General features: G+C 39.8%; 1 protein-coding gene across 1 annotated transcript in view; it reads left to right on the top strand.

The window, feature by feature from the left end:
• The window catches only part of ACTR3 (actin related protein 3), a 47756-nt gene extending 40827 nt beyond the window's left edge, over nt 1–6929 (top strand). Inside the window, exons 9-12 of the mRNA XM_040971476.1 lie at nt 214–306; nt 486–611; nt 4925–5008; nt 6024–6929. Coding sequence (XP_040827410.1) covers nt 214–306; nt 486–611; nt 4925–5008; nt 6024–6119 — 399 coding nt within the window. The 3' untranslated portion in view covers nt 6120–6929. The remainder of the gene's footprint in view (nt 1–213; nt 307–485; nt 612–4924; nt 5009–6023) is intronic.
• Nucleotides 6930–12467: the final 5538 nt, after the last annotated feature.

Here is a 12467-nt window from a genome sequence, read left to right as displayed (position 1 = left end):
ATCCCATCAGTACATAACCTTGTTTTTTAAATGTCTGCTTCTGTTTAAAGATTCCTTATTTTAATATATTAAAGTACTTCATAAAGTTCATGGGAAATAAGTTTATTTTGAAGCATAAAATTTGAAAATGTTTGGGTAAAATGCATTTTATATATTATAAAAGCTATGATTGGATGTCAGTTGTGATCTGATCTCTATAATTTAATTTTTCAGTTTGCTAATCCAGATTTTACACAACCTATCTCAGAAGTTGTAGATGAAGTAATTCAGAATTGTCCTATTGATGTCAGACGTCCTCTCTACAAGGTATTTATAGCAGAGTTGTTCAGGGTTACATTTTTAAAATACTTGCTTATTTTCTGCTCATAATTGAATATTAAATGTCTTAAAGGTGGTAATAAAATTTCAGTATTAACTATTTATTGGATCTTTAAATCTTTCTTTCTATGGAAATAAACATGATTTGTTTATCTCTACTACTGCAGAATATTGTCCTCTCTGGAGGTTCAACCATGTTCAGGGATTTTGGACGTCGTTTACAAAGAGATTTGAAAAGAACTGTAGATGCCAGGCTGAAATTAAGTGAAGAATTGAGCGGTGGTAGATTGAAGGTTGGTTTTCCTAATTATTGGTGGGGAAGTTAAGGGTACCCTGGTTATTATAATGGGGATGAGAAATGTTTGCCAACTTTTGGAGTACCTATCAATTATTCTTGTGGAATGTGGCTAATGACATGGCTTCATATCCATGGTATTTTGGGTCATTCCAGTCTTATTGTCTGCATTTCTAAAAGTCTGAGTGGTCTTTTTGTTTGTCTTACGTATTTATTGATTTCACAGAGAGCTTACTAGGTTTCTTGGCATATTATAGCAGCGAAATTTATAGTAGGGACACCAAATTTTAAAGGCCATCATAGCAAGACCACAAAGGAGTTTAGGAAGATGTTGCTGTTAAATGGTTTATCTGTTACCACAAGCCAATTCCACTCCTGCAGAATGACTTATGCAAATAGGTAGTGAAATGAAATCATCTTTCTGTTAGATATCCTGAAAATTTGAGCCTCATACCAAAAAATCTAATTTTAAAATCAGATGTCTAATGTGTTTGTATATATGTGTATATATGTATATATCATATATGTGAGACCAATTTTCAGCAACTTTTTAGTTTATTAAATACTGTTAAAGCAAAGCATTGATTTAAAGTATAAGTTGCTAAAAAAGCATATTTCATTTTACTTAGAAAATACTGCTAAGAATGCAGTGGACAACTAAGACTAATGAGATATGTAAAATTACTTTAAAAGGTAAAATGTAACTCACTAGAATTTGCTGCTTGTTGAGCAGCTACATGACAGCTGATGGTTTTCAGAAACTAAGAGTTTTCATTATCTTAATTGGGTGGAGAGCAATTTATCTGACCAAGGGGCATTTGGAAATATACCAAGTTAAAATTCAGTCTGCTCTTGATTTGTCATTTTTTCTTTTTAAGATTTATTTATTTTTATTGGAAAGTGAGATATACATAGAGGAGGAGAGAGAAAGATCATCTTCTCTCTGATGATTCAGTCCCCAAGTAGCCACAATGGCTGGAGCTGAGCCAATTCACAGGCAGGAGCCAGGAGCTTGGAGCTTCTTCCCGGTCTCCCACACAGGTGCAGAGTCCAAGGCTTTGGGCCATCCTCAGCTGCTTTCCCAAACCACAAGCAGGGAGCTCGATGGAATTGGTGTAGCTGGGATATGAACTGGCACCCATTTGGGATCCTGGAACGTGCAGGAGGAGTACTTGAGCCACTAGGCTACTGCACCGGGCCTGGTTTGTAAATGATGCCACTGTATAATCCATGAGCCATCAATGAATTCGACAAGAGAAAGGAGCGTATTTGGAATAAAACTGAAATAAAAAACATCAAAACACATGGGATGCAGCCAAAACAAAAGCAGTATGGATTGGATTATTGAAGTTACACTTTCCATGCTGGTTTCCTTATAAAAGAGAGAACATATGGTATTTGTTCTTTTGTGATTGACTCATTTCCCTGAGCACAATGGTCTCTAGTTGGGACCACCTAGTTGTAAATAGTATAACTTCAGTTGTCTTAATAGCTGAATACTATTCCATGGAGTAGATGTACCACAGTTTCTTTAACCACTCTTCTTCAGACGCACATCTAGATTGTTTCCATGTCTTTGCTATTATGGTTTGTGCTGCTGCAAATATAAGATTTTACTTATTTTAAAACCAGAGTTACACAGAGAAAGAAAGAGAAACTTCGTTTACTAGTTCATTCCCCAAATGGTTGCAAAGGCCAGTTCTGGGCCTAGCCAAAGCCAGGAGCTTCTTTTGAACTTTCACATGAATGACAGGATCCATACACTTGGACCATCTTCCACTGCTTTTCTTAGGCCATTAGCAGGAAGCAGGAGTGTAAGTGGAGCATCTGGAACATGAACCATTGCCCATATGGGATGTCAGCTTTTCATATAAAGACATACTATGTCACAATGCTGGCCCCTGATTCATTGAATTTTGCGTCTCTTCTGTGATCTTGGCAGGGCCAGATAAATAATTTCTCAGGCATCACCCAGCCAGCAGGCCAGATGTTCTTCACCTTTATAAGATCTAAATAAACTACTCCTTGGAATATAATTACCAAAAAAAAAAAAAAAAAACCCGTTTAAGATCTGAAACTGTAATGGCCTGATTTCAGCACTTCATTAAGCTGCTCTTTATAATAGGCTTTTTTTGAAATGTTTGCTTGATTTTAATGCTCTGCTTCCTATAAAACAGTGGGTCTGTCCCCAGGCATTATTTATTCATCCACCTCTCTTCCTGATTACCTACAAAAACAGAAGTTAAAAGGTTGACCAGTTTTACAAGTATAATGTTAAATTCTCTATACTGGGAGTCGTTCTGATAACATTGATTACGAACCTAAATTAGATTTTACCAATTATCACTAATGCTCTACAAGCGAAAGTAAACAAAACACAGGCTTTTTTCTTTGTGGTCCAGGATCCAGCACAGGATCACAGGTCTGTCTGAATTATTGTGCTCTTCCAATCTGAAGCAGTTACCTGAAAGTTTTGTTGCTTCATGACTGTGACAGGTTTATGTTGTAGGGTGTTCTGTTTGGGTTTGTGCACTGCTTTCATGTGACTCATTTTAGATCATGCACTTTGGTGAAGCTGGGAATCTTCTGTTGTATCATTTTTAGTGCAGTATATCAATAAAAATGTGGTTTTTCTGTGTATTTACTTATGTTACATACATACTAAAGTGTATGCCAGGTTTCTTTATTGTAAAGTTATTCTTTTCCCCATTATATTTAAATAAGAATCTTACAGGGAGACAGTTTCAGACTTTGTCCAGCAAACTTGTAATTGTTTTCTGAAGTACATACTAATGTAGCAGTCAGTGGTGTTTTAGAAATTCCATCATTCCTTTTATGCATTTTAGTCTGATTTTCCTGTGAAGTACCACCTTCTTTCCCTCATTCATATGTTAATACTTAGAAAAACTTTAGATATCTCATTGTTTTATGGACTGTATCATTACTATTGTGTGATAATATGTTAATACATTAAGTGATGCTACATTTTTTCACATCTGGCTAGTGGGAGTCATTGAAGTGACTTTTGACCACTTCTGATATAGACCCGCCATTCTTTCTACTCTACCAAGTATAACAAGATGATTTAGGGTGATTTTACTGTTTTGCTTTTCTGACCCAGGGATCAGCAATTTTTTTAAAGCAGTCCTTTTGGTGGAGATTTTTTTTTCTTTTCATGGAGAATATTATAATATAGGGACACTGAGTGTGTTGATTGCCTCAGGAGTACTGGGTAGGTCATCTTGGTCAGAGCCAGAGTGTGTGCATGTGTGCAACCTTCAGTTCCAGAATGCTGGAAGGAGAGCTTTCACTCTAGCTTCACACTTTCCCATATTTGTACTGCTTTTTGACATATCAACTACCTCTCTCTCTCTCTCTCTCTCTCTCTCTCTCTCTATATATATATATATATGTGTGTGTGTGTGTGTGTGTGTATGTACACATATATATTTATTTATTTATATTTATATAATGTTCCTCAGCCTTGGAGTTTGTATATAATGGTTTTAGAATGTGACTAGTAGTCACTGTGACTATTACTCAGTATTGGCTTAGTTTTTCAGCCTGAGGGTATAGCATTAAAACTGTGTGCCCAAGTAGGTACTTGTCCCTTCACTTATTTCAGCAAAGTTATGCTGTTTAAAAATACAATTAACTGGGCCCGGCGCGGTAGCGCAGTGGTTAAGATCCTCACCTTGCACGCCCTGGATCCCATATGGTCGCCGGTTCTAATCCCAGCGGCCCCACTTCCCATCCAGCTCCCTGCCTGTGGCCCGGGAAAGCAGTCGAGGACACCCCAAAGCCTTGGGACCCTGCATCCGCATTGGAGACCCGGAAGAGGCTCCTGGCTTCAGATCGGCATAGTGTTGGCCATTGTGCTCACTTGGGGAGTGAATCATTGGACGGAAGACCTTCCTCTCAGTCTCTCTGTATATCCGCCTTTCCGATAAATAAATAAAATAAATCTTAAAAAAAATACAATTAACTGGTTTTACTTTGTCTTACCACATTCTGTCCCCTATTTTAAAAGTAATTTGTATTTGATTTTGTGAAACATTTACACGGTTCTAAGAATCAGAACTGTATGAAGTGTGTACTCATTGATTCCCGTCTATGTATTCTGTCCTGTCCTGGCCATTTTCTTATACAGTGTTCCAGTCCTCTGTATAGCCACCTTAGTTATTTTTTAGGCTAACTTGGATATAGCATAAGTATCATTTTTGTGTCTGCATATTTAAGGTTAAATAATATATAAATGGTTATTTGAATTTACTATTTTTATATTTATTTATTTATTTTACCTTTTATCAGCCAAAACCTATTGATGTTCAAGTCATTACACACCACATGCAGCGATATGCAGTTTGGTTTGGAGGATCGATGCTGGCTTCCACGGTGAGTGTGATGAAACTTATTTCTCAAATTTTGATTTCTTTTGTTTTTAAGACAAAAGAATATCACTTTCTGTAGAACAAAACAAATGCTTTAAATTTAACGAGAAATTGCAAAATGTGTGCACAGTATTTTGAACACTGAAAATCATTTCAGTTTCATGTTTATGTTTTGAACTTGCTAGTTGTTGAATGGACATTTATACCATATTTTAAGTTTATCTGTAGGAAAAATTTTCATAAGTTTGTGGTAGTATTGTCATCAGAAAGAAAGCCTTGTTTTGTTTTTTTGTAGATATTTAAACATATTAAGATAAAATTGTGTTTCATTACATAGTGTGATTCCCTAAATTGAGTCAATGAAATTCTAAAATTATGTCTCCAAATCGAAATTCTGGAGTCCATTAAAAGATATCTAATACCATTGGCATAATAAACATTGGTATTTTGTCGTAGTAAAAGGAGTTTTTGTCTGAATTATTGAATGGTGGAAGGTATTTTTTCTTTTGTTATTTTCATCACCTTTTGTTGTGCCATACAACCAATTTTTTAACTTGGCTCTTTAAGAATGAGGTAAAATAAAGTATGGTGTTCTGCACTCATAGACCTTGAGTAAGTCAGGATGATCTAGAAATGTGTATGGTGTGATAAAGAATAGTTGACCCACATGATAGGCTTATTCTTGTCTTTAGATTATTGCTTTATTAGATTATTAGTAGGTTAGACATTTGACACCCAACAAACTATTGCTAAAAATTTCAGAGTCTCTTTTCAGAAACAGTTTTTTGGGCTGAGGGGAAGAAATGAGTAGATTGCTTCTTTTTAACAAAGATGTATAGTGGACTTTTAAGTTATGGTTGCTAGAATTCCTTGTTTTATTAAAGTACGATTAATGGATTCTTAAATATTTAAAATTTAGATTTAACATTTAAAGCATGTATTTTTAACTATATTGAAACGTTGATTTTTTTTTTTTTTAATTTTTATGAAACTGTTTTTTTGGTTGTTTTTGTTTTCAGCCTGAGTTCTACCAAGTGTGCCACACCAAAAAGGATTATGAAGAAATTGGACCTAGCATTTGTCGCCACAATCCAGTGTTCGGCGTCATGTCATAAGATTGACTTCATAGTGCTTGGGGTTAGGGAGGTGGAGAAGAGAGAATCCTTCTGATGACCTGTTTTGTCTGGATGGCTGATTTTGAGGTTTTAAACCTGACTTGAAATAGTAAGACCAAACATGATTATACAGGAATATTTTAATAAGTGTATCAACATGCACATGTAGAAGAGAGCCAAACATGATTAAGTGTTTTTCTTTAGATTGAATATTTGAATCTTATGTGTAACAAAAAGAAGTGGGTTTTAGTTATTTGTGTGCCCTGATATTTTGTATATTATTGAATTATCCAAGATTTGATGGGATTTATCGGTATGTAGATAGCTCTATAATGCTTGAATTGTACATTTCTAAATGTACAATGCAAGAGCTTGTTTATATTTCATACTTTTTATACTTTGAGGAAAAAAGTCAAAGAAAAATTGTAGTATTTGAGGAAAAACATGACCAAGTAAAGGATAAATTTTAAAAATAACCTCATGAGACTTGAGAAACAAACTCATGGGATTCCAGTTATTACAAATTGCTGCCCTCTCCTCTCCCTTCCCTCCCCAGCAGTGGTTTTCTTTGCAAGTGCTTTTGGAACTACGAAGCTCTATCTTGGACTAACTGATGCCTGCTAGTGCTTTTTGATTACTGCATTCTGTTTCTCACTATGAAAGAAAAGTAAAGACAAGACTGTTGGACCAGTATTGCAGTTCTGTAGTGTCATTTCTTTATACAAGAAAAATCCCATAATAATTTGATGACCAAAATTGGTATATTTAAAGCCTAACACAGTTCTAATAAAGGCACAAACTTCTTTTTAATACTTGTTTCAAGCTCTTTAATCTCTTTATAAGTTAATTAATAAACCTATTTTCTTCAAACTTCTGCAATAGTTCTTTGAATCACAACAGTTGGTTAGCAAGCTGACTTTTTTATGTGCTCTGTACAAAAAATTGTGAACTTTTGCTATGTTGAGTGCATTCATTTTGATAACTGGATCTCCATTTGATATTTTCATTTGTATAACTCATTTACAGTCTGAATTTTTTTTTTGTTTCGTTTTTAGTGCCTGTTCCTGACATATCATGGAAACTTAATTTTCTTTGCATTTTAAAATATCTGGATCATGAAGAAAAAATGATGAAAATAAATTAAAATTGAATTACTTTATCTAATGTTTTCTTTTTACAAAAAGCAGTATAATTCTACGTTGTGTATGTTTTTTGTGTCATTTCTATTGAAATAGGGAGGTTTCACAAAATCTTCTGTACTGTGTATAGTGGAAGATTTCTGGTGAATTTAAAATTTTACCAGTTATTTATAGAAGGATAAAATGGAGGATGTGTTAGCTTTGTAGAATGTAAACAGTAATATCAGTGAACACTTACAGCTGTTATTTATGATAATTACGTGGGTTAGAATGCTGTTATACCATTATAGAACATTAAGGTTTTATTGTTTTTTTATAAAAATAGAATTGAAAAAAAATAAATTTTAGTTTGTACTTAGAGTTAATTTGGCTATTTAACATTTTATTAGTCATTTCTGTCAATATTATCTGTATAGAAGTAAAGACATTTGTATGATAGTAATAACAGTATCAAAGTTTTTTTTTTCTTCATTGGGAAACATTTCGTGAACATTATTTTACAAAACCAGAGAGTACCAAATGTTAAATAATGAAAGTAAATTTCTCTCCCACCCTCTCCTGCTTCATTTTCACATTAATACATACATGATTAGGATTATCTCATGTGTCCTTGTAATTTTCTTTGCACATAGAAATAAATAATGCATCCTTTTTTTAAAGATTGATTTATTTGAAAGTCAGAGGTAGAGAAAGAGGGAGAGACAGAGAGATCTTTCATCTAATGGTTCACTCTGCAAAAGGCCTCAGTGGCTGAGGCTGGGCCAGGCCAAAACCATGAACCAGGAACTTCTTCTGTGTCTCGTACAGGGGTGCAGGAGCCCAGGGACCTCCACCATCCTCTGCCGCTTTTCCAGGCCAATATTGTTGAATCAGGAATAGAACAGCCAGACTCTAATCAGTGTCCATAGGGGATGCTGGCACTGCAGGTATTCAATTGACTTGCTACACCATGGCACTATCCCCCTAAACTGCTATTTTGAAGATCTTCTGGCCTAGAATTGCACTCTTAGGCCGTAAAGGTTTCATTTCCCTTGCACAGTAGAATATTGTTAATGTTGTTCTAAGCACATCCTGTCCACCTAGGATTATTGAGTTTTAAATGAGGAAGTTATGAGAGCAGGCTTACAAGGCCATTTGATTGCAATCCTCGCCATATTTGTACAGAGTTATGCTTTACTATTTTATGTGAAAGCATGAAGGGCATAAATCTTCAAGATTATACATATATGGAGAAAAAAAAAAACACTGATGTCACAAATTCCTGGTCGTCATTTTGCTTTGCTTTTTTTGAGTGGGCAATATAATGAAAGTAATGCTCTTGTCTCCTAATTTCCCTCTTGTAATTATAGATCATTTCTTTATGCAAATTTCACTTGTAGCTTTGTGACAATTCAGTGTCAAGCAGCCTCAACAGGGTACATTGGAAGAGAACCAAACGTAGCCAAGCCCGTGCCTTAAGTTTTAATTGTAGTAGTACTAAGTGATAGCATGGTTCCTTCAACTTTGGACTACAGCTCAGTTTGTTTTCAAGATAAAAGTGTTGTGTTAGATAGAGTAACATAAATTTTTGTAGTTTGTAAGAATGTAACCTTTTCTATAGGGCATTTTTGGTAATAAATTCTGCATTTCCTTTTTAATAAATAGTAGTTTGATTAGTTGGGAAGTGATAATGGGTAAAAATAAAAGAGCTGATTGTTTTCTAACTTGGTGCCTAGTTTTTAAAAAGTAAAAGCAGGCTTTTATACCTTAAACTTCAAACAATATTCTGCGGCATGTATTGCAAGTAATCATTTTTTTCTGATAATAGATAAGGTGATTTAATTATTGAACTAGGAAATTATTTGTATTGTTAAAAACTTGCTTCTATCATCATAGAGGATCTTATGCCTCTTCATATTGTCACTAACAGAGCCGAGTGTTTTGTTGTTCTTCAAGTCCATGGCTCGAACCCACTCGCTGAGGTTTCTGGGTTCACGTCACTGTGCACGAGGACTTCTCGAGAGTCCTCTGAAGTCTGTTAGTGCTTGGTGTCAGTGACTGCTGGGCTTATTCACTAGAGCACATGCACCCAGAATATTGGCATATGCTCAGAGATGAGGCATTTCCCACTCCAATTCGACTCCTAGAACTTACTTCAGTATGATGACAATTGAACATTGGCCAGAGACAGAATTCTTAACCAAGATGTAATGCGCAACTTTCATGGCAAATCCTGAACATAAATAGTTTTGGGTCAGGTACGTATTTACGTTGACTAAATTTTTTAAATCTGCTGGAAGTCTGGAAAATTCTTATACTTCAGTGAATGTTTTCAGTTATTTTGAGATCTTCGTTGTTTAAATGATTGTGTACTGCACATCAGAGATGGAGCATTGTATGATGATAATTTAAATACCCTGAAGTGGCTGTGAGGGCCCAGCCTGGTGGACACTGGGAATCGGAGCTCTGTTTGGGTCTCCCCTGTAGATGGCACGGCCTATGCACTTGGTCCATCTTCCTCTGCTTTTTTCCAGGTGCAGTACCAGACAGGAGACATGGGTTGGAAACAAAGCATCCTGGCTCACACCAGCACTGATAATGGGGTGCCAGCATGCAAGCAGTGGCTTATCCCACTACATCAGAATGTCCATCTCAACTTTTCATTTTATTATGCTCAATTGAAATTTCTCTCATTTTTAAAACAGCCACTGATGTGTAAGATTGTTTAGCATATTTTTAAATTAAAGCTTTATTTAATTTTATTTGAAAGAGATTTTACAGAGAGAAGAAAGAGAGGAATCTTCATCTGCTGGTTCACTCTCCAAATGGCTGCAGTGGCCAGAGCTGAGCCGGTTTAAAGCCTGGAGTTTCTTCCAGGTCTCCCACATGGGTGCAGGGTTCCAAGGATTTAAGCCTCTGCTTTCTCCCAGGCTATAAGCAGCTGGGACATGAACCAGTGCTCTTGTGGGATGTTGGGGCTGCCAGTTAGGGGGCGGGTTAGAGGGTTAGGGGGCGGGTTAGAGGGTTAAAGAGGGTTATGGGGCGGGTTAGAGGGTTAGGGGGCGGGTTAGAGGGTTAAAGAGGGTTACGGGGCAGGTTAGAGGGTGACTGGGCGAGTTAGAGGGTTAAAGAGGGTTAGGGGGCGGGTTAGAGGGTTAGGGGGCGGGTTAGAGGGTTAAAGAGGGTTAGGGGGTGGGTTAGAGGGTTAGGGGGCGGGTTAGAGGGTTAAAGAGGGTTAGGGGGCGGGTTAGAGGGTTAGGGGGCGGGTTAGAGGGTTAAAGAGGGTTAGGGGGTGGGTTAGAGGGTTAAGAGGGTTAGGGGCGGGTTAGAGGGTTAGGGGGCGGGTTAGAGAGTTAGGGGGCGGGTTAGAGGGTTAGGGGGCGGGTTAGAGGGTTAAGAGGGTTAGGGGGCGGGTTAGAGGGTTAGGGGGCGGGTTAGAGGGTTAGGAGGCGGGTTAGAGGGTTAAAGAGGGTTAGGGGGCGGGTTAGAGGGTTAGGGGACGGGTTAGAGTGTTAAAGAGGGTTAAGGGGCGGGTTAGAGGGTTAGTGGGCGGGTTAGAGGGTTAAAGAGGGTTAGGGGGCGGGTTAGAGGGTTAGGGGGCGGGTTAGAGGGTTGGGGGGGTTAGGGTTAGGGGCGGGTTAGAGGGTTAGGGGGCGGGTTAGAGGGTTAGGGGGCGGGTTAGAGGGTTTTGGGCGGGTTAGAGGGTTAGGGCGCGGGTTAGAGGGTTTTGGGCGGGTTAGAGGGTTAGGGGGCGGGTTAGAGGGTTAGGGGGCGGGTCAGAGGGTTAAAGAGGGTTAGGGGGCGGGTTAGAGGGTTAAAGAGGGTTAGGGGGCGGGTTAGAGGGTTAGGGGGCGGGTTAGAGGGTAAGGGGGCGGGTTAGAGGGTTAAAGAGGGTTAGGGGGCGGGTTAGAGTGTTAGGAGGCGGGTTTGAGGGTTAAAGAGGATCAGGGGGTGGGTTAGAGGGTTAGGGGCGGGTTAGAGTGTTAAAGAGGGTTAAGGGGCGGGTTAGAGGGTTAGTGGGCGGGTTAGAGGGTTAAGAGGGTTTTGGGCGGGTTAGAGGGTTAGGGGGCGGGTTAGAGGGTTAGGGGGCGGGTCAGAGGGTTAGGGGGCGTGTTTGAGTGTTAGGGGGCGGTTTAGAGGGTTAGGGGGCGGGTTAGGCGGAGGGTTAGAGGGTTAGGGGGCGGGTTAGAGGGTTAGGGGGCGGGTTAGAGGGTTAGGGGGCGGGTTAGAGGGTTAAAGAGGGTTAGGGGGCGGGTTAGAGGGTTAGGGGGCGGGTTAGAGGGTTAAAGAGGGTTAAGGGGTGGGTTAGAGGGTTAGGGGGCGGGTTAGAGGGTTAGGGGGCGGGTTAGAGGGTTAAAGACGGTTAGGGGGTGGGTTAGAGGGTTAGGGGACGGGTTACAGGGTTAAAGAGGGTTAGGGGGCGGGTTAGAGGGTTAGGGGTCGGATTAGAGTGTTAAAGAGGGTTAGGGGGCGGGTTAGAGTGTTAGGGGGCGGGTTAGAGGGTTAAAGAGTGTTAGGGGGCGGGTTAGAGGTTTATGGGGCGGGTTAGAGGGTTAAAGAGGGTTAGAGGGTTAGGGGGCGGGTTAGAGGGTTAGGGGGCAGGTTAGAGGGTTAGGGGGTTGGGTTAGAGGGTTAGGTGGCGGGTTAGAGGTTCAGGGGGCGGGTTAGAGGGTTAAAGAGGGTTAGGGGGCGGGTTAGAGGTTTATGGGGCGGGTTAGAGGGTTAAAGAGGGTTAGAGGGTTAGGGGGCGGGTTAGAGGGTTAGGGGGCAGGTTAGAGGGTTAGGGGTTGGGTTAGAGGGTTAGGTGGCGGGTTAGAGGTTCAGGGGGCGGGTTAGAGGGTTAAAGAGGGTTAGGGGGCGGGTTAGAGGGTTAGGGGGCGGGTTAGAGGGTTAAAGAGGGTTAGGGGCCAGGTTAGAAGGTTAGGGGGCGGGTTAGAGGGTTAAAGAGGGTTAGGGGTCGTGTTAGAGGGTTAAAGAGTGTTAGGGGGCGGGTTAGAGGGTTAGGGGGCGGGTTAGAGGGTTAGGGGGCGGGTTAGAGGGTTAGGGGGCGAGTTAGAGGGTTAGGGGCGGGTTAGAGTGTTAGGGGCGTGTTTGAGTGTTAGGGGGCGGGTTAGAGGGTTAGGGGGCGGGTTATAGTGTAAGGGGAGGGTTTGAGCGTTAGGGGGCGGGTTAGAGGGTTAAAGAGTGTTAGGGGGCGGGTTAGAGGGTTAGGGGGCGAGTTAGAGGGTTA

This window comes from Ochotona curzoniae, unplaced genomic scaffold, assembly GCF_017591425.1.
Source record: "Ochotona curzoniae isolate NIBS_2020 unplaced genomic scaffold, NIBS_Ocur_1.0 contig_2210, whole genome shotgun sequence".
Lineage (NCBI taxonomy): Eukaryota > Metazoa > Chordata > Mammalia > Lagomorpha > Ochotonidae > Ochotona > Ochotona curzoniae.
The sequence above is the reverse complement of the archived record's forward strand: the minus strand, read 5'-3'. Positions and strand labels throughout refer to the sequence as shown.